The sequence below is a fragment of the Aethina tumida genome, chromosome 4 (assembly GCF_024364675.1).
Source record: "Aethina tumida isolate Nest 87 chromosome 4, icAetTumi1.1, whole genome shotgun sequence".
NCBI lineage: Eukaryota > Metazoa > Arthropoda > Insecta > Coleoptera > Nitidulidae > Aethina > Aethina tumida.
The window spans coordinates 18,051,984-18,078,202 of record NC_065438.1 but is presented as its reverse complement, the minus strand read 5'-3'; the positions used below and the strand labels follow the sequence as shown (position 1 = coordinate 18,078,202).

Genomic DNA, 26,219 nt, shown 5'->3' with positions numbered 1-26,219 from the left:
TTTCAAAAAACAAAATGATCATTTAAATCTAATATTAATTAATTTTTTGGAAATTTCAAAAATACTTTTTGAATTAATCTAAAAACTCATATTTTTTTATTAAATTCATAAAAATTAAACTAACTTTCAAGAAAATATTGTGAAATAAAATAAAGTAATTGAATTTTTCCATTTTAAATTTGTAGAATTTCAGATTAAATAAATTAAGAAATTAATAAAATTATAATTATATTTATAATTTCACATATTTCACAATTTTTTATATGTAAAGTTAAGAAATTATATTAAATTTCAAAAAATGAAATGATCATTTAAATCTAATATTAATTAATTTTTTAGAAGTTTCAAGAATACTGATTGAACTAATCTAAAAACTCTTTTATTAAATTCATAAATTTTAAATTAACTTTCAAGAAAATATTGTGAAATAATATAAATTAAATTTTTTCGTTTTAAATTTGTAGATTTTCAGATTAAATAAATTAAAAAATTATTAAAATTATAATTATATTTTTAATTTCACAATTTTTTATATATAAAGTTGAGAAATTTTATTAATTTTACACATAATTTATTAAATTTCAAAAAATAAAATAATCATTTAAATGTAATATTAATTAATTTTTTGGAAATTTCAAAAATACTTATTGAACTAATCTAAAAACTCATATTTTTTATTAAATTCATAAATTTTAAATTAACTTTCAAGAAAATATTGTGAAATAATATAAAGTAATTAAATTTTTTCGTTTTAAATTTGTAGATTTTTTGTATTTTTAATTTCACATATTTCATAAATTTTTATATATAAAGTTGAGAAATTTTATTAATTTTACACATAATTTATTAATTTTTAAAAAATTAATTGATAATTTAAATATAATATTAATTAATTTTTTGGAAATTTATACTAAATACTTATTTTTTATTAAATTCGTAAATTTTCAAGAAAATATTGTGAAATAAGATAAAGTAATTGAATTTTTTGATTTTAAATTTGTAGATTTTCAGATTATATAAATTAAGAAATTAATAAAATTATAATTATATTTTTAATTTCACATAATTCACAATTTTTATATATAAAGTTGAGAAATTTTATTAAATTTACACATACCTTATTAAATTTCAAAAAGTGAAATAATTATTTAATTCTAATATTAATTAATTTTTTTCACATTTCAAAAATACTTATTGAATTAATCTAAAAACTCGCATTTTTTATTAAGTTCATAAATTAAAGTAATGGAATATTTTCATTTGTAGATTATGTAGATTTATTTTAAAATTTTTTTAGAAAAACAATTTTTTGTAAGTATTATTAAAAAACGATTTTTAAATAAATATAAATAATCAATTAAATGGAAATTCCGTAAATAAAGTATTATTATTATTATTATTATTACATAGACTGTATAAATTTATGTTTCCCATTTTTAGAAAATGTTAATAATAATCCTTTATTACTGGTGTGGTGCATTAATTTATTACAGTTATTAAGTGATTTTTCTTCTCTTCAACCAACATCTACAAGGGAAGCATCTACATGAAAACTACTGAATGAAGTGCAAAAGTTAAGCGACGGATAGGAAATTTTGAATAAGAATATGTTGGTGAGTATGGGTCCACATGATAAATTAATGTTTTTGGAACATAATGTTTGGTGTATACTTCTCAATATGCCATAATACTTGAAGAAGAAATGCTCCTCTTGTTCTCTTCTTCAATTATTTCAAGGAATTAAGTTGTGTAATAAGATTTCCAGCCTTGTGGTGACAGATTTATTTGTCTTGGTATGACTTTTTCATCTCCAAAGGTTCGTGCAGTTCAAAAATAATGATAATTAATTTTCTTCTTCTTCAATCAACATTAATAGTAAGTAAGTAAAACACCAACATGGAACTTAAGGAAGGAATTAATAAAAACGAATACACTTTTTGCACGTCACGTTCAATCAACTGCATCGGGCATTAGAATTTTTCAAATTGTCTTCCAGCACAACGGCAAAACAACACCAACAATAGCCACACAAACAGATGCCGTGTCCGATTAGTTGTTAAACACGCCCGGATTTGGTATGACGTAGAAACGGCTCCGGCTGAAACTGGTGTACGCGTCGGACGAGATATAATTTTGTTGTCGTTTATAAATCAGCCCGCAAATGATTTAATCACAAAGTAGACATCAATTCACCAATATTAAATCAAAGAACACGTCGCAGATAAATAGGCACTGAAAGCATAATAAATAGCGTATAAGTCCTCTCGCAACGGTGACGTGCCGTTCTTTTTAGTGATTCTTTAAGCTCGAAAAAGTATGTCAGCACGATCAAAGACCTCGCACGTCCATTTACTGTCAATCATCTATGATAATGAATATATAGAATAATATGTCATTTTTTACGGGAGGCTGGAAAAAAATACATCGGGCTCAGGTAGTACCGGTCACGTCACAAGCCTCTGGGACCGCAATCGATTCAGTTGATACGACGATTAGCCATTTATGAAATGTGCAGATTCAATCAGCGACCGCTTGTTTCGTTCGTATCGACGGTTGTAAAAACAAAATCGTACGGGCATAGATTTTATCAGTCGTAATTACGTAAATTACTCGCGTTGCAATTAAAACTGTCCTAGAAATAATTGTTCGTGCAATAATTACGTACGTTATTGATTAAGGAACGCGGCAGATGGCTGGGTGAAATTATAATGCATGCAGGTTGTGGCCGTTTAAATATTGTGTACAAAATCTTTTTTCATCATCGGTTATTTATCGGTTTTGCAATGAGATTGCCAGCTTGGTGGTCAGAAGATTCGGTGGCCTTGGTTTGAGCTTGTTATCACCAAAGGTGATTTCCCTTTTCATCCATGAACATCAACAAGCTAACCAGCAAAGTGGTACCAACTGATGAGCAAGAGAAAGGCATGAATAGTTTTTGGAACATAATATCTGAAGCATAACTTCCTAATACGTCATAATACTTGAAGAAGAAAAGCTCCTTTTCTTCACTCCTTCAGCTGTTTCAAGGAAGTTGTGTAACAAGATTTCCAGTCTTGTGGTGTGGTGTCCAAAAAAATGAATTAATTTTCCTTTAATCACCGGGTGATTTGCCCGTTCCTCCACCGACGTTAACAAGGGAAACGGCAACATAAAAGGTGCCCATTGATGTGCGATGGTCGCGTGTCGGACAGGAAGTCGGTCCGGAATCTGAACAACACCCCGAACGTCAGCCGCTTAGTGGTCTTCCGGTCGAGACGCGTGTCGCCTCATTACCGTGCCACATTATTATAATTGCATTACCTAAAGACCGACGACATTGTTAAGCGACCGTTCCGAATTCACGCGCATTTGCATAAAACCCGACAGCACTTATGCAAATTGTTTTAATCGGGAATTATAATAATCGCTATCGAGATCGTAAAAGTGTTTAGGTGCGAATTGGAATGATAATCAACGTTGTTTGTCTTTAAGCACATCGGAAATTGACTTTGATCATCTTCAGGCATGTTTCCTCTCTTGGAATTAGGGAATGGTGATCATCAACGACTAATTAAGTACAACTGGTGAGTGAATGAATAATAACTTTTGGTCATAGCATAATGCTGAGCAAGAATTATACTTGTTTTTGCTCTTTGTTTCTCATAGTCAAAGGAATTTGTTTTGGTACTACTTGAAACGAGAAAATTTAAATAAAATAAGCTAGTTTTCGTATCACAAGACCTGAGGAAGAAAGGTGGTTCCTTCTTTTACCCTTCAGTTTGTATTTGTTGTAAGTTTCAACACTTTTAACATACCTGAAGGTTGGAAGAAGAAAGATTCATTTCTTTTTCTCTTCAATTCTTCAAGAAATGCAGTTTGTCTTTGTAATTAATAATCTTCCACAGTTTCCTTAAGGGCGACAAGTTTCAAGAAGTGATGTGGAACTTTTCATCGTACCTGAAGGCTGGAAAAACAAGTATCCCCCTAATTTTCCCTTCAATTCTTCTTGAAATGGTGTTTTTTTATAATAATCCTTCACCCTTCTCTTATGGAAGACCAGTTTCAAGGAGTGATGTGAAACTTTTTATCATACCTGAAGGTTGGAAGAAGGAATATTCTTTTCTTTTTCTCTTCAGTTCTTTAAGAAATGCTATTTATCTTTGTAATTAATAATCTTCTACACTTTCCTTAAGGAAGATAAGTTTCAAGAAGTGATGTGGAATTTTTCATCGTACCTGAAGGCTGGAAAAACAAGTATCTCTCTCATTTTCCTTTCAATTCTTCTTGAAATGGTGTTTTTTTATAATAATCTTCCACCTTTCTCTTATGGAAGACCAGTTTCAAGGAGTGATGTGAAACTTTTTATAATACCTGAAGGTTGGAAGAAGGAAGATTCTTTTCTTTTTCTCTTCAATTCTTTAAGAAATGCTGTTTGTCTTTGTAGTTAATAATCTTCTACACTTCCCTTAAGGAAGAGAAGTTTCAAGATGTGATGTAAAACTTTTCATCATGCCTGAAGACTGTGAGAAGGGAGATTCTTCATGAAATCCTGTTTGTCTTTGTAATTAATAATCCCCCACATTTCCCTTAAGGAAGACATGTTTCACTTTTCTTCACATCTGAAGGATGTGTCTCGTATTTCCTCCAATTATTCATGAAAAGATGTTTGTCTTTGTAATAATATTCCACACTTCCCTTAAGGAAGACAAGTTGTCAATAAAAACCCAGTTTAAAGGTTCGTCAATCCCCATATGGATTTATTGTCTGGCGTCCATGTAGGAAGTCCAGCCCGGCGTTTCTACCGCCATAAATATGAATATTGACATAAATAAACACTTAACGACCCGACCCGTTGAAAAAATCGCCGCGTTCCTTTCTATGGAGACGTTTCCGAGGCATTAGACATCAATCAATTTTATTGGCGGTGGTCTAAGGGCATTAAGAGGTTGCACAGCGATGCATGTTTTGATTGATAGTTCGCCATAAAATGAATCATAAATCTGGCGTCGCAATAGGAATTGGTAATCGTGAATGACACGGACAATTAATAATTTATTTAAATGGGGTTGCCGCACGTCCACATGCGTCGCCTAATGGGCCGGCCATGGGTGCATTGCGTGCACCGAAACCGACATCTGTTCTCATCATGCGTCGGGGAAAAAGTACGCGGTGAGTTCGGTGAACAACAGTCGGACGACGTTCTCGGTCTTAAACGAAGCGAAGGGGTTATTTTGTTGTTTCCCCGATGCGGGATGATTTGGTATGCACGCCCATGTACACGAGCTACATTACTGACATTACCGAGTCGAACTTCGTCCGTAAAGATTTAATATGGAACTTGATTCTCCATATTACACGGATAGTTTCCAACTTGTAATAAAACTTGCGGAACACATTACGAAAATTATACGCTACGTAACACAGTTTAAATTTTCATAAATTATAAAACGTATTCGATTGACGTGGAAAGGAGTAATTTCGCTATTTAATATTTATCATGTAAATGCTGAAAGTTATGTGGTACACTCCAAATCATATATTAATCATGCGGTGTTTTTCAAAAGTTTAAACAAAAATTTATGGCGCTGGTCTTATTACCCGGTGCATTAATAATTCTCGGTTCATTATAACGAAGACAGAATTTAAAATAATAAATTAAATTACAAGGGGGAAGGATTTGTACGGTTCATCAATATGCAAGTGAAGATAATCACAAGATCCCAAAGCAACCTCTTGTTATTATTTTAACTGGAACATCTGTCTTGTGTTCAAGCCGTTTTTTATTTTCGTGTCGAGGATTAAAAACAAACCCTTTATTATAACAATGGCTTTCTAAATGATCTACTTACCAGTGTGGATGTATGTGTGTTTCTTCATGTCCGATTTTTGATGGAACCGCTTTCCGCAGTACTGACAAGGATACGGCCTTGTGTCGGAATGGATCAGCAGGTGTGTGGATAAGGTGGAAGATCTTTTGAAGGATTTTCCACATTGTTGGCACTGAAACAATTTAAAACAGGTTGAAATGCCTTCTGTTCAATGTTCAACCAAAAAATATTGACATAATGAGGAAAAAACAGAATGTTGGAATAAATCAAATGATTTAGAGGCAGTTTCATTATCATTGACTTAAATTACACACATAGCAAAGGCAGAGGTATAAATAATTCAACATCAATTACATAAAACTTTAGAAAAGATCCGTGAAACAAATGAAAGCAAGGCTAATTGTGAAGTACCACATCCCAGATAAAGATTATGAATATGTTTGTATTTGATGTAATTATAACATGTTCCTAGTATTTGAAAACTTAAAGAAGTGAAGTTGTTAATCTCATAACCAAGAAAGTTTGCTTTGGTAGTACTTACTAAAGATGAAATGAAGAAATTTCTATTTAGTAAAAAATAACTCTTACGAGTTTTGAGAAGTTGAACATATATGTTTGATGTCTGATGAACAATACAAAACAAGTTCAAATGATTACAATTCAATATTCAACCAAAAACTATTGATACTTCAACTAAAAAATGAATTTTGGCTTAAATCAAATGGTTTGGAGGTAGTTTCATCACCATTGACTGAAACTACAGACAGATTACAGATAAAGATATAAATAATTCAACATCAGTTACATAAAACATTATAAGAGATCATTTGAAACAAATGAAAGCAATGAAAAGAAGGTTAATTGAAAAGTACTACGTCTCAGACCGAGACTTTGTATATATGTGTATCTGTTAAAACTACAATATTTTGTTTTTGGTATTTGGAAATATAAAGGGGACTAGTTCTTAATTTCATAGTCAAGAAGGTTAGTTTTGGTAATACTTACTACAGATGAAATGAAGAAATTTGTAGTTTTCCATTAAAAATAACTCTTGGAAGTTTTGAGAAGTTGAACATGTATGTTTGATGTCTGATGACCAGTACAAAACAAGTGATTGATTACAATTCAATATTTAACCAAAAATTATTGATACTTTAACTAAAAATTGAATTTTGGCTTAAATCAGATGGTTTGGAGGTAGTTTCATCACCATTGACTTAAACTACAGACAGACTAAAGACAAAGGTGTAAATAATTCAACGTCAGTGACATAAAACATTGGAAGAGATCATTTGAAACAAATGAAAGCAATTAACGGAAGGTTAATTGTGAAGTACTATGTCTCAGACCACGACTATGCATATATTTGTTGTAACTACGACATTTCATTCGTGGTATTCGAAAATATAAAGAAGGCTAGTTGTTAATTTCATAGTAAAGAAGGTTAGTTTTGGTAGAACTTACTAAAGATGAAATGAAGAAATTTGTAGTTCTCCATTAAAAATAACTCTTGAAAGTTTTGAAAAGTTGAATATGTTTGATGCCTGATGAACAATATAAACCAAGTTCAAATCATTAAAATTCAGTATTCAACCAAAAATTATTGATACTTCAACTAAAAATTAATTTTGTTTTAAATTAGGTGGTTTGGAGGTAGTTTCGTCACCATTGAGTTAAACTACAGAGACAGACCAAGGTGTAAATAATTCAACGTCAGTTACATAAAACATTGGAAGAGATCATTTGAAACAAATGAAAGCAGTTAAAGGTAGGTTAATTGTGAAGTACTACGTTTCAGACCAAGACTATGCATATATTTGTATCTGTTGTAACTACGACATTTCATTCGTGGTATTTGGAAATATAAAGAAGACTGGTTGTTAATTTCATAGTCAAGAAGGTTAGTTTTGGTAGTACTTACTAAAGATGAAATGAAGTAATTTGTAGTTCTCCAACTCTTGGAAGTTTTGAGAAGTTGAACATGAATGTTTGATGTCTGATGAACAATACAACCCAAGTCCAAATGATTACAATTCAATATTCAACCAAAAATTATTGATACTTTAATTAAAAATTGAATTTTGGCTTAAATTAGATGCTGTGGAGGTAGTTTCATCATCATTGAGTTAAACTACAGACAGACTAAAGACAAAGCTCATCGTCAGTTACATAAAACATTAGAAGAGAGTTGTTAATTTCATACTCAAGAAAGTTAGGTTACTTTAGATTTTAGTAGTACTTACTAAAGATGAAATGAAGAATATATTATTAAAAAAAGTTTTGAGAAATTTAAACGGTTACAATTCAATACTCAAACTAAAACTTCTGACGTTTCAACCAAAAACTCAATGTTGACTTAAACCAGATGGTTTGGAGGCAGCTTCCAACACACCAAAGCCAAAGGTGTAAATAATTCAGCACCAATTAAATAAAACATCAGTAAAGAACCGTTGAAACAAATGAAAGCAACACTAATTGTGGTGTACGACGTCCCAGACCAAGACTATGTATATAATTACATCAAATCGAAATTGTGCTTTCGTTCTTTATTCCAATCGGGGGGCGGTAAAAAAATACACAAAAACAAAGCTCCCCCTTGATACCGAATTATATTATATAATTGTTCTAAATTGGTAAATTAAATATTCAGCCGGTTTTACCGTAGACGCATCAATCGAGGGTGGCAACAAAAAAATTAAAGTGTCGTGCCGTGGAAAAAACCCCACCACCACCGCCGCCGCACCGCCACCATCGTTTTATTAATTGTAGAGCAGTAATTATTCAGACAGTGATGCGATTCATGTGGATTCCCCGTCGTCGATTTAATTGTTTTATAATTACTAAAATACTCATTTGTTTTGTACACCGCATTTCTGTCACGACATCATTATTTAAATATTCATGGACCTTTTTTGATGGGACGCTTCTCCTTTGTTCCTGAACGCCGGAGAGGACTTGGGTATTGTAAATTATGTGATTTTTGCCATATGGCCAAGGATGCACCAAGGACTGGTCATCAGGTTTTGTTTGTAAACCATTAATTGAGTTTGTGTGTGGGGCTCATAGAAAAAAGCCGGCCAAGATTTTAATAGCGTTGTCCATTAAAGGCTCCATTAGGTAAACGTATCATGACAGCCATTTTTATGGTAAACTCACTAATAATGGAGTCAAAGTTATTTTTACGTAACGACTTAATGTTTGCCGCTCACTGACAACACACACACACACACTGATTTCAATCAGGAAATTGTTTACTGGGATTTAAATGTCATGCGAGGATTGGAACGTCGGTTAATGCCATAGAAATGTCGCCGGGAGAACGAGGAAGCACCACTGAATCCTTGGAACAGTGTAGGTGTGACCCAAACTGGCACACCATTGATTATTAGATTTACAGAAAACCTATAAGATTTTATTGTAATCCTGCATTATTCAACGGGAGTCGCCCCATTAATAATGCACTGTCCGATGAAAGGGAGAAACTTCGGAAACAATAAAAGTTTATTACATTAAATCCACATTATTCTAAATCATAGTCACCGTGAACCCCCATTAATGATCGGTCTATTCTTACGGCTAATGTCTTAATAAATAATGCAATGATGCCTAATCGAAAATAGTACCTATTAAATCTAGACATTTATCTTTTAGTCGTTTAACTTTTACTTAAATCCCGTAAAAGTTTCGCATCGATCGCCAATCCACTTATTACCCCACAAATGGCTCAATCCGCTCCATGAATTATTCAACTAACCGTGAACTGTTTCTCCCCCGATGGTCCGATCGTGTGTGTCTTGGATTGGAGCTCCCGTTCCTGCTCCCACTTCCACCGGCTGTCGAACTTCTTGACGGGACTAAGGATGGTCGAGCCCAGGCTGGAGTCGGCCTTCTCGACCGTCTTCATCTCCTGCTCGCACAGGCTGCCCGGCGACCAAATGCTGTGGGTCCTCGATCTACCCTTCATCGACAGGTTTAGGGGGGCATCTTCGTCTGCAAATTACCAAATCAAGGACGTAGAAAACACACGTAATTGTTTTGTATAATAGAATTCTTTTAATGGGATGCATTTAATGTATTTACGTACGACGTACCAGCAATTAGTCACTTTATAACAACGAAATAAAATAAATAAATAAGGTGTAATTGCTGCGAAATCAATTGGCTCGTTACATTGTCATATAACTCATAGTTTTATCGTGGTAAAAAATTTACGAGGTTTCCAGGTTTTGTGTGCGCTATCTGCCTAATTATGGCGGTTAATCTACGACGTGGTTTATGGTATATATTCACTAATTAACTGTGGTCTAATTAATGTCTGATATCTGTGGGTAAACAATCCAGATATAGGACGAATAATCGGCGTAATGACCATTAGGAACGTTGTACGTCCTATCCCGCCGATAACGAAGGGAAACAAGTAACAAAGTAACAAAGTAAAATTTCTTACCTATTTTCGCCTTTTCCGGCATGTAGGTTTGGTCCAATGAGGTGGCACGTTCCGGACTCAGGGACTCGGGACGATGGGCGGGCGAATAGGGGAGGAAGAGGCCGGGTATTGGATGCCACATGTAAGGGTGATACGGGGACGTCACCAAGTGGTTTAGGGAATTCGCATACATCAACGCGCTCATGCCTGAAACCAAACAAAATCGCCATCAACTTCCACGTCTTTCCAAATGACGAAACTTGAGCAGCAACAGCGACACTGTTTATCCTTTTTAACTGGGTCGAACACGAAATAATATTGATGGAAACGTTTGGACTTTTGAAAACGATGCTACTAATGTTTTGAATAACCTTAATGATTGAGGTTAATTGATATTGAACGATGTAAAGTTTAAATTTGATTATAACGTCAAAGAGGTGAAGTAACTTTAAAAGAAGCCCGTGGAACGAAACTACGATTAAAACAAAATGATTCTTAGTTATAACTAATATAAAAACAGTTAATTAATTAATTAAAATGATGAAAATAATTTTTTCGCTTAAATTTTGACATTGGCAGTTTGACAATATTTTCTTTGTCACTAATAAAACTCAGTGGTCATTAAATAAAGCATTTTATGACCTTTTCATTGACTAAACGAAACTGTTTTTTAGTTATAAATAAGTTTGGGAATAGTTACCAATTATAATTATTGAAATAATTTTTTTGATTCAAAATTTTCTGATATAATTATCAATTACTATCACTGACATTGGTAAAATTGAATAGTCATTAAATAAATTGTTTGTCATAAATAATATTAACAAATAAACTAATTAATTAAATTAACATAAATAAATTTTCGGTTAGAAATTTTTGATAAAATTGTCTGTTGTATTGATAAAATTGAACGGTCATTAAATAAAATATTTTATGACCATTCTCCAGATAATTACTGATTAAACCAAATTGATTTTTTGTCATAAACAATATTAGAAAAAACAATAAACTAATTAAATCGTTAAATTCATAGAAATAATTTTTTGGCCTTGATAAAATTTTGAATTACTATCATCAGAATAGAAAAAATTGAGTTGTTATTAAATAGAATGTTTTATGGCCAAATTGGAAGTAATTGATTGAATCATATTAATTTTAGTCATAAACAATTTTTGAAAAGCAATTAATTAATTTAATTAATCGAAATAATTTTTTGTATTTAAATTTTCGACAAATTATTATCACAAGTCTTGATGAATTTAAATGACCATTAAATGAAATGTTTTATGACCTTTTTTCTGGCGCTTATTGCTTAAACTAAACTGATTTTGAGTCACAAATAATCTTAGAAAAACAGTTAATATATTAAATTCATCGAAATAATTTTTTAAGTTGAAATTTTTAATAAAATCAATTCAACCGTATCAATTAATGTCACCACAATTGATACGGTTGAGTTGTCATTAAATATAGTGTTTTATGACTTATCTGGAAATTATTGACTAAATAAAATTGATTTTTAGTCATAAATAATTTTAGAAAAGTAGTTAATAATGAATCAAATTAATCTAAATAATTTTTTCATTTAAATTTTTCACAAAATGATCAGTTATTGCCATTCATGTTAATAAAATTAAATGACCATTCAATAAAGTGTTTTGTGACCTTTTTTCTTGCAGTTATTGACTAATTCAACTTTATTTTTAGCTATAAATAATTTTAGAAAAACAATTAATTGATTAATCAAATTAATCTAAATAAATTTTTCATTTAAATTTTTAACAAAATGATCAGTTATTGTCACTGATATTAATAAAATTAAATGACCAATAAATAAAATGTTTCCTGACCTCTTTTCTGACAGTTATACATTGATTGATTTTTGGTCATAAATAATTTTAGAAGTAATCTTTCATTTAAATTTTTTGACAAAATTATCAGTTACTTTAACTGTCATTGTTGTAATTGAGTGGTCATTAAATAAAATGTTTCCTGACCTTTATCCTGACCGTTATTGAGTAAACCAAATGAATAAATTACTTTAGAAAAATATTTAAGTGATTAATTAATTACTTAAATTGATAAAAATAAATTTGGACAAACCTATCAATAAATGTGGCCGCTATTGATAAAGCTTAATGGCCGTTAAACAAAGTGTTTTATGACCTTTTTCACGACAGTTACTGTTATCGAAAAATTTCGCACGTGCAACACAAGTTTCCTTGATTTTCCGCTTGTCGCAGACCTTACTGATTTGTTGTTGTATAATTTTACCTTGTTCATGTAATGATAAATTTGCATGTAATTGACGTTTTATGTTAGTCGATTATAAGACAATTGTTTGAAATTAATTAATTGAGCAAAAAAATCAAAGTCTAGTGAAAAACAAACGGCCGTCGACGAAATTAGTTGTGTGGCGAGATATTTTTATCTGTCAAGGTTCACATTTGAGCAAAAATCAAAAAGCGAAAAACAACACTTCGATTCCGTTGCGACACAAGACAATTAGCGTCGATTAATAACATCGACCGGGACGCATTGTGTCCCAGACAATTACGTGCGACATGATTAACGGCCCGGCAAACGTTTACGACGGCGGTTAATCATTTTATTTTTCCGGGAATGCGGAAAAATCGTCGGGTAAACACGACAAACGTGCGCCACTCACCGTTGACCGTTAGGTAGTTCTTGTTGCTGCGATGGAAATCTTTCGGGTGGACTAGAGAGAAGGCGGAGTGCCGGGACTTCGACAGGGGCGATCGGGGCGACGACGGGCTGGCGCTCCGGGACGAGATCCCGGCCACCGGACTGCTGGCCGGGCTGAGGGTTGGCGAACGGGGCGGCGTCTCGCCCGCCACGTTCGTGTATTGGGGCAGAATGGCAACTCGCGGCATCCTGTAAATAAAATCTTGGGCATTAATTATGAATTCGTTGTGACGTAGGGAAATTATATTATTGATTGATTATTTTGCGTTATAATTGTGTTATAATTACGGTGATGTTTGAAGTTGTCTAAATTATTAATTAAAATTTGTATCAAGTTTTGATTTATGTGAGAATTATTTTATTAAAGACTATAAAATTGAATTTTAATAAAATCAATAATATATTTTCCCCAATTATCTGTGAATATGGATATATATATATATATATATATATATATATACATATATATATATATATATATATATATATATACATATATATATATATATATATATATATATATATACATATATATATATATATATATATATATATATATATATATACATATATATATATATATATATATACATATATATATATATATATATATATATATATATATATATATATATATATATATATATATATACATATATATATATATATATATATATATATTCACTAATCATTATTTATTTTATAAAAAAATAAATAATGATAAATCATTTTTAGATTAGAATATTTTTTCATAAAAAACGGAAAAAAAAACAATGGAAAAGGGATGAAAAAATTATCCTATTTTTCAATTAGTGTATTTACGTTTAAGATTTACTTTTATTTGAATAAGAATATTAATAAAATTTTTTTTTTAAGATTGCTAATGATTATTAAAAAACTAGACAAAATATAATTATTATTTAATGATATATGAATAAAATATTTTAATTGTTAATGTTAGTTAATTTAAAAAATATACATTTATAAGCAAATAACATTAATAAAAATGGTTTTAAAGATTATTATTAATATTTATTACAAAATATTAAGACAAGTTTTAATATTTATTAAAAAATATAGTAAATATTTATAAAATGAATTATATTAATACTAATAAAAATAATTTTTAAGATTATTATTAATATTTATTAAATACTATTAAGACTAATTTTAATTATTATTAAATAATACTTAAAAATTATTGTGAATATTTATAAAATAAATTATACTAATATTAACAAAAATACTTTTTAAGATTTTTATTAATATTAATTAAATAATATTAGGACAAAAAATTATTAAATGAAATTTTAAAAGTATTGTGAATATTTATTAAATGAAATTATACTAATATTAATAAAAATACGTAAGATTATTATTAATATTTATTAAATAAATTTTAATTATTATTAAATATTTAAAAAATATTGTGAATATTTATAAAAAATATACTAATATAATAAAAATACTTAAGATTTATAATAATAATAATAATATATTAACATAATAACATTTATTAAATAATATTAAATAAAATTTTAAAAATTATTAAATGAAATTTAAAATATATCGTGAATATTTACAATTATACTAATATTAATAAATATACATTTTAAGATTATTATTAATATTTAAAAAATATTGTTAATATTTATAAAATAAATTATACTAATATCAATAAAAATACTTTTTAAGATTATTATTAATTATTAAATAATAATAAGACAAATTTCAATTATTATTAAATTATATTTAAAAAATATTGTGAATATTTATAAAATAAATTATACTAAAATAAATTATATTAACATTAATAAAAATATTTTTAAGATTATTATTAATATTTATTAAATAATAACAAGACGAATTTTAATTATTATTATTAAATAATATTTAAAAAATATTGTAAATATTAATTATTATTAAATGATATATATAAAAAGTATTGTGGATATTTTTAAAATTAATTATACTAATATTAATAAAAATACTTTTTAAGATTAATATTAATATTTATTAGATAATAATAACACAAATTATAATTATTAAATAATATTTAAAAAATATTGTGAATATTAATAAAATAAGTTATACTAATTAATAAAAATACTTTTTAAATTGTTTATTAGAATTAAATCAAATTTTAATTTTTATTCTATTAAACAAAAATATTGTGAATATTTATGAACAAATACTAATATTAATAAAAATACATTTTAAGATCAATAATATTTATAGAACAAATAATATTAAAATTAATAAAGATAGTAGTCAAGATTAAAGTTTATAAAAAAATATCAATATAAATTTAATTAATTATTAAAAAATGTAAAAATTATATTGCGAATATATTAAATTTTAAAAAATTTAACTTTGTTAAATAATGTAAATAATTATAAATTAAATAATATAAATAATACTAAGATTAATAACAATAATTTATATCAAAATATTGTATTAATTTATAAAACAAATTTTTAATACTTTTAATTTATTTTTTTTATTTTAACATATTTTAATAATTATTAAATAAAGTAATTTATAATGAAAATTAATATTAAAGTCAAAAAATGAACTTTAGATTAGATATTTTAATTTTTTTAATAAGAGCATTAGTTAGAAATTATATAAGTCCTCTCCCTAATAAGTTAAATGTTTATAATAGTCCTAAAATACAGTATAATAAATAATTTTCAAATCGGAAAATAACCATTTTTTTAAAAATAATTTAATAATGTTTTCGACACGATTAGTTAATTATTTTTATTTTTTTTTTAATTCAAGGAACAGACGCCATAATAATTATCACGTCATCTAATAATAACGTTAAACAAAAATTATTTTATTTTGATAGTCCCCATAAAGATAATTACCAACAATAAAATAATACCTTCAACCATATTTTGTTATTGTCGCTGTCGTCCCCAAAAAGTGATAATTATCATAAATTTTTATAGGCACAATAAGCCCAGAAACGAACGAACGAACAGTCTGTGTGATCTCCCCCCTGACATAAAACCTCATTGTCTTCATCACCACCACCGCCACCCCCGCACAACCTATTCCAGAAATATCCTTATCAACCGGACACACGTACGTGTACGTAGGTGACAGCAGTTCTATATACATACGAAATAATCGCGGTGTGCGTGTCTCGTGCGGTGGGGTGGCCCGATGCGATTGTTATGAGACACTAATGTCCATTTCCCGTCCGTTTCGCCATAAAACAAAGCATTTAGGGGGGCGACAATCTCGGTGATCGATAGACGAAATCATCGTGGATCGCGTGATCGAAACGCACGGATGTAAACAGGGGCATAAAGTGCCGGACACTCGCCATTTGGGCCGGATTGATTTCGGTTTCCGATGGCCACGATCACGATGCGCCCCCCAAGAGCGGGGGGAGAATCAATTAATTCGGTGAGGGGGTGGTTTTTAAGTGTTCGCCGTAAATAAGTCTGGATCTGTTTATTACCGTCCCGGGTCGCATTTAAAACAGCTGTAACTCACCGTTTAATATTGTAAATGGTCGTTTTTGGGTTTTTGGCGGATGCGCCCGACGTTCAATGTGCAGTTTCGGTTTTAATTTGCTTCGTATTGGTTTGTGTCGATCTAAACTTAATTAGAATTACGTGCATGTCGTTGCGGTAATTATTTATTTATGATTTAGGTACATTGTATTTAAAATGCTATCAGTGTTTTAAAATTATATGAGTAGTGGAGTTTACGTATTTCTCTTCAAATTATGTACGCCGGCCGCCAATAATTGTAATTTAAATTTAGTACATTGTTTAATTTTAAATGGCTTTTAAAAACATTCATTTATTTTAAACTGGTTGTTATACGGATATGGATACTTAAACATAATAATTAAAAGATAAGTGTATATTTTTTATATAGTATAACTATAATTTATAGAGTGATGAATATTTTAAAAATACATATTTGTTTCCAATTAAATAATAAAAAGAACATATTTAATAGAGAATATATTAAAAATTAAATAGACACGAGAAGTTTTAAATGAGAAGCTTACAAAAATGGACCTAAATATTTCAATTTATTATGATAAATTTATTTAATTTTCAGGTTGGAGTACTTAATATTTTTTAGAATTAACTAGTGTTATTTTGATTTTCCATAAATTTAAAGCTAAAATTCAGTGTAATAAATAATAAATTTAAAATTTAAGAAAATTGGTTTCAATCTTTAAATTTGGTATCAATAATTTTTAAATATAAATTTTAATATTTAGTAAAAATATATTGTGATATATTTATATAATTTTCTGTTTTAAAATAAAAGAATAAATTTATGTAAATAAAAATAAATATACAATTAATTATTTATTTTAGATTTGAGAACTTGATTTCATCCTATAAAATTTCTTTCAATATTTCTTGGATATAAATTTTTTTAATTAATGAAAATATATTTGAAGAAATTTATATAATTTTCAGGTTTAAGAATTTATTATTTTAAAATAGAAGGAGACTGGAAATCTTATTTTCTATAAGCAAATATTTAAAAAAATCAGTATATTAATTAAGTAAGTCTAAATATAAAAATAAAAATTATTTAACATATAATTAATTATTTATTTCAGATTTGATAAGTTGGTTTTATCCACTAAAGGTGGTTTAAATATTTATATGTTAGAATAACTTCATTTAATTTTTAGGTTTAAGGACTAATAATATACCATTAATTATTCATTTTAGATTTGGGAAGTTGACTTCATCCCTTAAAGATGGTTTCAATATTCTTTGGATATAAATTTTTCTATTTAATATATATATAATTATTCATTTTAGATTTGAGAAATTAATTTCATCCCTTACAAATGGTTTCAGGTTTAAGAATTTATTACTTTAAATTAAGAGAAGAAGACTTATTTTTAATTTTATTTTTTATAGGTTAATATTTTAAAAAATCATTATATTAATTAATATATTACATATATAAAAATTAAAATATTTAATATATAATCTAATATACAACTTATTTTAGATTTGAGAAGTTGGTTTTATCTTTTAAAATATTATAAACTGTAATAGAATAAATTTATTTAATTTTCAGGTTTAAGAATTTATTTTAAATTAAGAGAAGACTGAAAATCTTATTTTCTATAAGTTAATATTTAAAAAATTCATTTTAGATTTGAGTAGTTGATTTCATCCCTTAAAGTTGGCTACAATATTTTTGTGACATAAAATTTTCTATTTATTAAAAGTATATTTCAATAAATTTATTATTTTCAGGTTTAAAGATTAATTATTTTAAATTAAAAGAAGAAGTCTAAAAAATATATTAATTGAGTAAGTAAATATAAAAATAAAAAATATTTAATATATAATTAATTATTCATTTTAAAATTTGATATTTTCAGTCCGTTTTAGTGTTTCTTGGATACAAATTCTTTTATTTAATAAAAATATATTAGAATAATTTATTTAATTTATCTTCTATAAGTTTATATTCAAAAATATTAGATAATTATTACATTATTTGAATAAATAAACATAAAAATTCAATTTCAGATTGAGACATTGCTTTCAGTCTTTCAAGTTGGTTTTATTACTTCTTGAATACATAATTTTTTATTTAGTAAAAATATTTGGTGAAAAATTTATTTTATATTGAAGTTTAATGAATTATTTTAAATTAAAAAAGATAATTTTAACATAACTTTATTTTGTTATGCTGAATTTAAAAAAATGCCAAAGATTTATTTGAAATAAAACAATTATTTGTATATTAACCACAAATAAAATAAATTAAAAAAAAAATTTAAACGTTAAACTAAAATCTCAATGATAAAATTTGTATATTAAATGCTTGAGCAACTTATGTGATTCCCCGGATTAAATCTAACAAAATATATAAATGAGAAATTTTATTTTGTAAGATATTGTGAATTAAGATTCACTTTTATTTGATAAACCATATACTCCTGTTAAGTTTTCATTGTTTTATTTTAGACAAAAAACTAATAAGTAATTTTACAGGAAACCATATAAATTACTAAAGTTTATAATCAGATAAATCCTTACCTAAAATCCCAACAGTCGTAGTAACTTAAATAATAATAAAAAAAAATGGCACAATCACAGCAACAGGCGGCACAGTCTGTACATGACACACAAATCGTTGAGCCAAAAAATAAATAAATAAATCACCCGTATTCAAGTTCTCATAATCACCACCGCAACCGACCGCTTCGACGTGCGTGTGTCAAGAAAAAAATGATCAGAACCAACGAACAAAAACCCTCGGCGTGTCGAGGGATCGGAAAGCACTGCGCACGGATCCTGAGACCGAACTGAAAACTCACCTCCGTCACCGGCACAGGTATAAACTTATCCGTCTCCCACCCAGGTGAGCGCGAACGCGGCCGTCCGCATCGCACCGTACGGAACACGTGCCGAGTACTCGTCCCAACGCCACCCTCGGGAGGGCCGCGAAGCGCCGCCATTGGGGGAGAGACCGCGGTGGGCGTCGATCGCGCCTGATTGGATCCAGTGCGTACCGTGCCCGGCTCTCCGCAACCGCTGTGCGATAAAGTATTTAATTGTTAATTGATCGTTCGGCTGTGCCGGTTTCGCTGGATTTTTTTCGCACTTGCCTTTTATTATTGCTTTTTTTTTTGAGGTTAATTCTCGCATTGTGTGATTAAGAAATGGGGGTGGGGGGGTTTGAGGTTGACGGATCGACGTTGTTCGGGTGAGGACAGGTTGATATTGGGACACCTTGGTAATAAGTACACGGACGATTTTACTTTTGTAAATTGTCTTTTTATGTTGATCAGTTTCAATTAACATATTTTGATGTGTATCTCGGGGACGGGGCGAATACAGTAGCTAGATATCGTGTCATTATGAAATAAAATTAGAAATTAATTGAACAATAAGATAATTGTTTGTTTGTTTGCCTGTTTTGATAAATGAAGGAATTTTACTGCAGTTAATATTGTGTTTTATTGAGTTGTTACATCACTGCACTCACGATTAAGCTAATTGAAAAAATATTAATTAATTGTTTTCGACTAAGAATGTTGTTTAGGTAAAAAAATTTCACAACGATTTTTAGTACATGTGATATTAACATAATAAATGAGTGTTTATGACGCATTTATTACTTAAATCAACAAATCTTACTAGCTAAGTTTATGGAATACTTTATGTATTATCTAAATTTTTTGTTTGTTATAATTAGGTAATTATTGCAAAATAATAATAATAATAATAATAATAATAATAATAATAATAATTTATTTTTATATTCTTTTTAACTTTAGGAGTATAGCTGTGGATTATTTTGGACTTCAAACAGTTTTATCATATTTGACTGCGAATATTGCTTATATAAATATTTTTATATTATTTTTTAACACAATTATTGTACATGTGTATTACAATTAATTTTTAACATATTTAATTATAAAAAATACATATTTTTTATATTTTCTACTTAAACCATTCAATTCTAATTAGCTTCGTCTGTGGAATATCTAAACTTCACCAGTGTCTATTTTTTATCATAAATATATATTTAATAAATATAATAGAAAAATTATGTTCATTAATCAATATAAAAATATATTAATAAATTAGATTTTTATTCTTTTTTAATCTTTAAATCTTCAGTTGTATAATTATAGATTATTTTGGACTTCAAATTTTTTTATCACATAATATTCATAATTCCTTTTTAACATATTTAATGTAATTATAAGATATAAATGTTCTTTTGTATTTTCTACTTAAACTTTTCAGTTCTAACTAGCTACGTTTGTGGAATGTCTAAGCTTCACCAGTGTCTAAATTTTTATCACAAAGATATATTTAATAAAAATAATAGAAGAATTATGTTCATTACTCAATATAGAAAATGTGTTAATAAATTAGATTTTTATTCTTTTTTTTTTAATCTTCAGAAATGTAGCTATGGATTATTTTGGCCTTCAAATTGTTTTATCACATTTGACTACGAATATTATTCAAATAAAACAATTTTATAATTCCTTTTTAACATATTTATTGTAATTATAAGATATAAATGTTCTTTTGTATTTAACTACTTAATATTTTCAATTCTAACTAACCACGTCTGTGGAATGTCTAAGCTTCACCAGTGTCTAATTTTTATCATAAATATATATTTAATAAAAATAGAAAAATTATGTTCATTAATCAATATAAAAAAATATGTTAATAAATTAGATTTTTATTCTTTTTTAATTTTTAAATCTTCAGTAGTATAATTATGGATTATTTTGGACTTCAAATTGTTTTATCACATTTGACTACGAATATTATTCAAATAAAACAATTTTATAATTCCTTTTTTATCATATTTAATGTAATTATAATATATAAATGTTCTTTTGTATTTTCTACTTAAACTATTCAATTCTAACTAGCTACGTCTGTGGAATATCTAAGCTTCGCCAGTGTCTAATTTTTATCCCATAGATATATTCAATAAAAATAATAGAAGAATTATGTTCATTAATCAATATAAAAAATATGTTAATGAATTAGACTTTCATTCTTTTTTGATCTTTAAATCTTCAGTAGTGTAGCTATGGGTTATTTTGGACTTCATATTGTTTTGTCCCATTTGACTACGAATATATTCAGATAAAATAATTTTATAATTCCTTTTTAACATATTTAATGTAATTATAAAATATAAATGTTCTTTTGTATTTTCTATTTAAACATTTCAATTCTAACTAGCTTCGTCTGTGGAATTTCTAAGCTTCACCAGTGTCTAATTTTTATCATAAATATACATTTATTAAAAATAATATAAAAATAATGTTCATTAATCAATATAAAATTATGTTAATTAATTAGATTTGTATTCATTTTTTACTTTTAAACCTTCAGCAGTGTACCTGTGGATTATTTTGGACTTCAAGTTATTTCATTATTTTAACTACGAATATCTTTCAGTTCAACTAACTATATCTATAGAATATTTAAGCTTCACCAGTATCTAATTTTTATTGTAAATATATAATTATTACAAAATTCATCATCTGTATTCATTAATCTATATGAAAAATATACACATAAATGTTATTTTAATTTTTTTTTAATCTTTAAACCTTTAAGAATGTAGATTTCAGATAAAATAATTTTATAATTAATTTTTAACATATCTAAGATGATAATAAAAAATATTTTTTTTTTGTATTTTATCCTTAGACCTTTCAATTCTAACTAGCTAGTCATTATTTTTTATAGTAAACATATAATTATATATAAAATAATAGAAAAATAATATGTAATATCTATTTTTTAAAAAATTATATAATTATACCATAATAAATAATATATTTATTAAATAATATAAAAAATATTCATAAAGAGAAATATACCAGCACTACCAATTTTAAGTTATTATTATAATAAATTGTTAATCACTGCTTGTAAATGTACTATAAAAAATTTTACCTACTGTTTCTTTACAATTTGAACAGATTAATTATAAATTCATATCTTCAACCACAAAATAGTACCATTGCCAGGATTAACTTTATCAAAATCCGGTAATATCGATGCCTCGAACCGGAAACAGGACTAATAAACCCGAAGAAAGAGCCATTACCATAAATGCAAATAACGTGAACATCTCCAATAAATCTAACAATTTCCGATTTTCCTTCTACCTGCAAACGCTTACAACCCATCTAGCCCATCAATCGGAATGGTACCAAGCGCCATATGTTGATGAGCGACCGGAACGCGCATCTTTTTTCGTTTAACGATTTTTTAACTGAAGGTATGACCTGTTTTTCGTGCTTTAATTGAGCCCGACGTCTCAAAGCATATGGCATTCTCGGGCTACTCGACCGAAGAAAATCGTATGATAACAGGACATGTGTTCTCGTAGATTCGAATTTATTCGACTTTGACGGGGTTGAGTTTTAAAATATTCCGTTTTGGTTTAGGTGGGACGCGTTCAAGGTCCATTTTGTCGACATCTGGATCGAAAAAATTCAATAAAACTGCCCGTTTTCAAGGTACGTATTTATTTAAATCGTAACGTCGAAGAGCTACAGACCAGTTTGGAGTTTTTGGAACAAAATATGAGATGTGGAACCCTCTGTGGGTGTCACACTTTTGGGGTACATCAAAACGGAACGTCCAAATCAATTAATAAACATCGGTCGACGATTTGTAATTTCAGTTTGCACGGTTTTGCCCCCGAAACTGTTAAACCGATTCACGCAATGCGAATGTGTACGGAGGGCCCGCCACGTGTGCCGATGTCACAGGGGGTGAGCACACGCCATGTGCCGCCGGTCGCTTCTTCAACGGACTTCTTCATTATCATATAACTTTGATGCGAGCGACAGTTGCACCCGTTGTCGCACCATCGACGCTCATTATCGTCCAATTAAGTTGTTTTGGTTTTTCCATTCAGACAAAATGTGGTACTCTCACCTTTAAACGACTTTCGAACGAATGCATCAGTACCTATTTGTGAATTGTCAATTAAACAGAATTATTTATTAAGGTGGAGGAAGGCGGTGAATCCCCAATTAACATAACCTAACCTAACCTAATTATTTGGTTTCAGACTAAGTATTTTACCTATTTTTTAATTTTTTGTATTATATTTTAAGAATTGTTTTAACAATTCTTTATGCTCTTCCTAACTATTAGTTATTTTTTCTCAGTATTTAAAACATTTTTTGGTTAAAAATGTTATATTCAAGTTCTTTGTGTTCAAAAATCAGGTTAAAGCAGCAAAAGTTGTTTGGAGATGTTACAAGTGATGAAATCCTACAATTTTGATTTCGCGAGTCTAAAAGTGGGAATAAATGTTTGAAAATCATTCAAGGTCATATTAAAATTTGTACCAACGAAAAATATAATAAATATTTAGTGCAGAATCTTTGTGCAACATGTTTACAAATATATCAGTAATTAATCAGTATGGACTCTGATCCTGACTGCAATAAATTTCATCAAAAAGTTCAACTAATAGATTTCACATAAATTAAGTGAGGTTAAGGTGTTTGACAATTGGTAAACGAAACTTTTCTTAAACTTATTGCTATATGGGACAAAAATTGAGTTTGTTTATGACAATTCCCGTGAGGTTGGGGCTCAAAATGTCAAATGAGAAGTTCTATCTCATTCATCTGATAATCAGGAGGTGAAATCAGTAGTAAGTATATTGGCAAAAAATTGTTGATTATAATATTGAATAAAAGATATTTTAAAGTTAAACATTAATCATTTAAATGATTTCCTTGTACCTAATAAATTTATTCCGTCAATTATAATTGTCCTTGTGGGACACAACGTAAAATATCTGTGTAAATGTAAAGATGACATTAACACTAGATGTTATGATTTTGTTTAACTTAAGGAATGGTTTTGACGATGACAAGAGGCCAAATGATCAATTCAACTGTTTACTGATAACTTAAAAGAAGCTTCAAAATGTTAAATGAGAAGTTCTACTTCATCCACCAGTTAAAGAGGAAGTAAAAACTGAGGTTGATCTTTCCTTCAAGTACATTGGCAAAATATTGATTATAATGTTGAATAAAAGATATTTTAAAGTTAAACATTAAAAATTTGAATGACTTTCTTGTATCTAACAAATTTATTTTGCCAATTATAATTGTTCTTGTGGGACACAACATAAAATGTCTGTGTAAATGTAAAGATGACATTAATATTTAATGTTATGATTTTATTTAACTTAAACAATGGTTTTGATTATGAATTACCTAACAAGAGGCCAAATGATCAATTCATCTGTTTACTGCCAACTTAAAAGAAGCTTCAAAATGTTAAATGAGAAGTTCTACTTCATCCACCAGTTAAAGAGGAAGTGAAAACTGAGGTTGATCTTTTCTTCAAGTACATCGACAAAAAATTGTTGATTATAATGTTGAATAAAATATATTTTAAAGTTAAACATTAAAAATTTGAATGACTTTCTTGATGATGTCTGTGTAAATGTAAAGATGACTTTAATATTTGATGTTATCTAACAAGAGGCCAAATGATCAATACAACTGTTTACTGCTAGCTTCAAAATGTTAAATGAGAAGTTCTATCTCATCCACCAGCAACAGAGGAGGTGAAAACTGAGGTTGATCTTTTCTTCAAGTATATTGGCAAAAAATTGTTGATTATAATGTTGAATAAAAGATATTTTAAAGTTAAACGTTAAAAATTTGAATAACTTTCTTGTATCTAATAAATTTATTCTGCCAATTATAATTGTCCTTGTGAGACACAGCATAAAATGTCTGTGTAAATGTAAAGATGACATTAACACTTGATGTTATGATTTTATTTAACTTAAGAAGTGGTTTTGATGATGAATTACTTAACAATAGGCCAAATAATCAATTAAACTGTTTACTGACAATTTAAAAGGAGCTTCAAAATATTAAATGAGAAGTTATACCTCATTCACCAACTAAAAAGAAGGTGAAAACTAAGATTGATTTTTCCAAACCCAATGGAAAAAAATTCTTTATTATGATGTTGAATAAAAGACATTTTAAGATTCAACACTAATAAATTTATTCAGACAATATTAGTCATTCTTATGGGACACAAAATCAAATGTCTGGTGTAAATATAAAGGTGCCATTAACATTTGATTTCAGTTGTTTTCGGTGTATTACACAAAGCGAGTTAATCGACTAAAAACTGGTTTGTTTGTCGATTATTATGTCAAATACACCAAATATTATGATTTATAAAAGGGGATCCTTAATCTAAATTTGATGACCTTTTATCTCCAACCAACAAATTACCATCTAATATTTTAATTTTTGTTCCTTTTTGCGTTCATTTATATTGAGCTCTCCTATCAGATTATTCTTTATAAATGTAACAAACATTAATTATGACATATATTTATATAACAGGCAACCAAAGATACTTGTCAAACGAACGTTTTAATTAAATATATCATTTCCTGGGACAATTTCCCATTACATAAATAAATTGTTAACATAAAAGACTAGTGAATTATCCATATCGTTATAACATTAATTTTGGGCATTGACTTTATTACTAGCAAGCAATTTCATTATACAATTTGTTTTTATTAAATTGGATAGATTATCTTGTAAATTATTACTAGCACATTATTCTGTAATCTTATATTTTTATTGATTTCATGAAATATGTAATTTCCAGCTCATTCATAATGAATACTAATAATACTTTCTTTGGATACACAAAACTCAATTTTTTCCAATTAATAACGAGAAAAAAGCTTTCGTCATT

The 26,219-nt window shown here is 28.1% G+C and overlaps 1 protein-coding gene across 2 annotated transcripts in view; it reads right to left on the bottom strand.

The window, feature by feature from the left end:
- The window catches only part of LOC109599739 (zinc finger protein 91-like), a 68,188-nt gene that overhangs the window by 5,415 nt on the left and 36,554 nt on the right, over window positions 1–26,219 (bottom strand). Inside the window, exons 1-5 of one of the 2 annotated variants that reach the window (XM_020015763.2) lie at window positions 18,993–19,263; window positions 12,902–13,128; window positions 10,255–10,440; window positions 9,562–9,797; window positions 5,829–5,979 (exon numbers count right to left, since the gene is read on the bottom strand). In XM_020015763.2, the coding sequence (XP_019871322.2) occupies window positions 5,829–5,979; window positions 9,562–9,797; window positions 10,255–10,440; window positions 12,902–13,127 (799 nt within the window). In that variant the 5' untranslated portion in view covers window position 13,128; window positions 18,993–19,263. Of the gene's footprint in view, window positions 1–5,828; window positions 5,980–9,561; window positions 9,798–10,254; window positions 10,441–12,901; window positions 13,129–18,992; window positions 19,264–26,219 lie in introns of those variants that run through there. The other variant, XM_049966825.1, reaches the window with a different exon arrangement.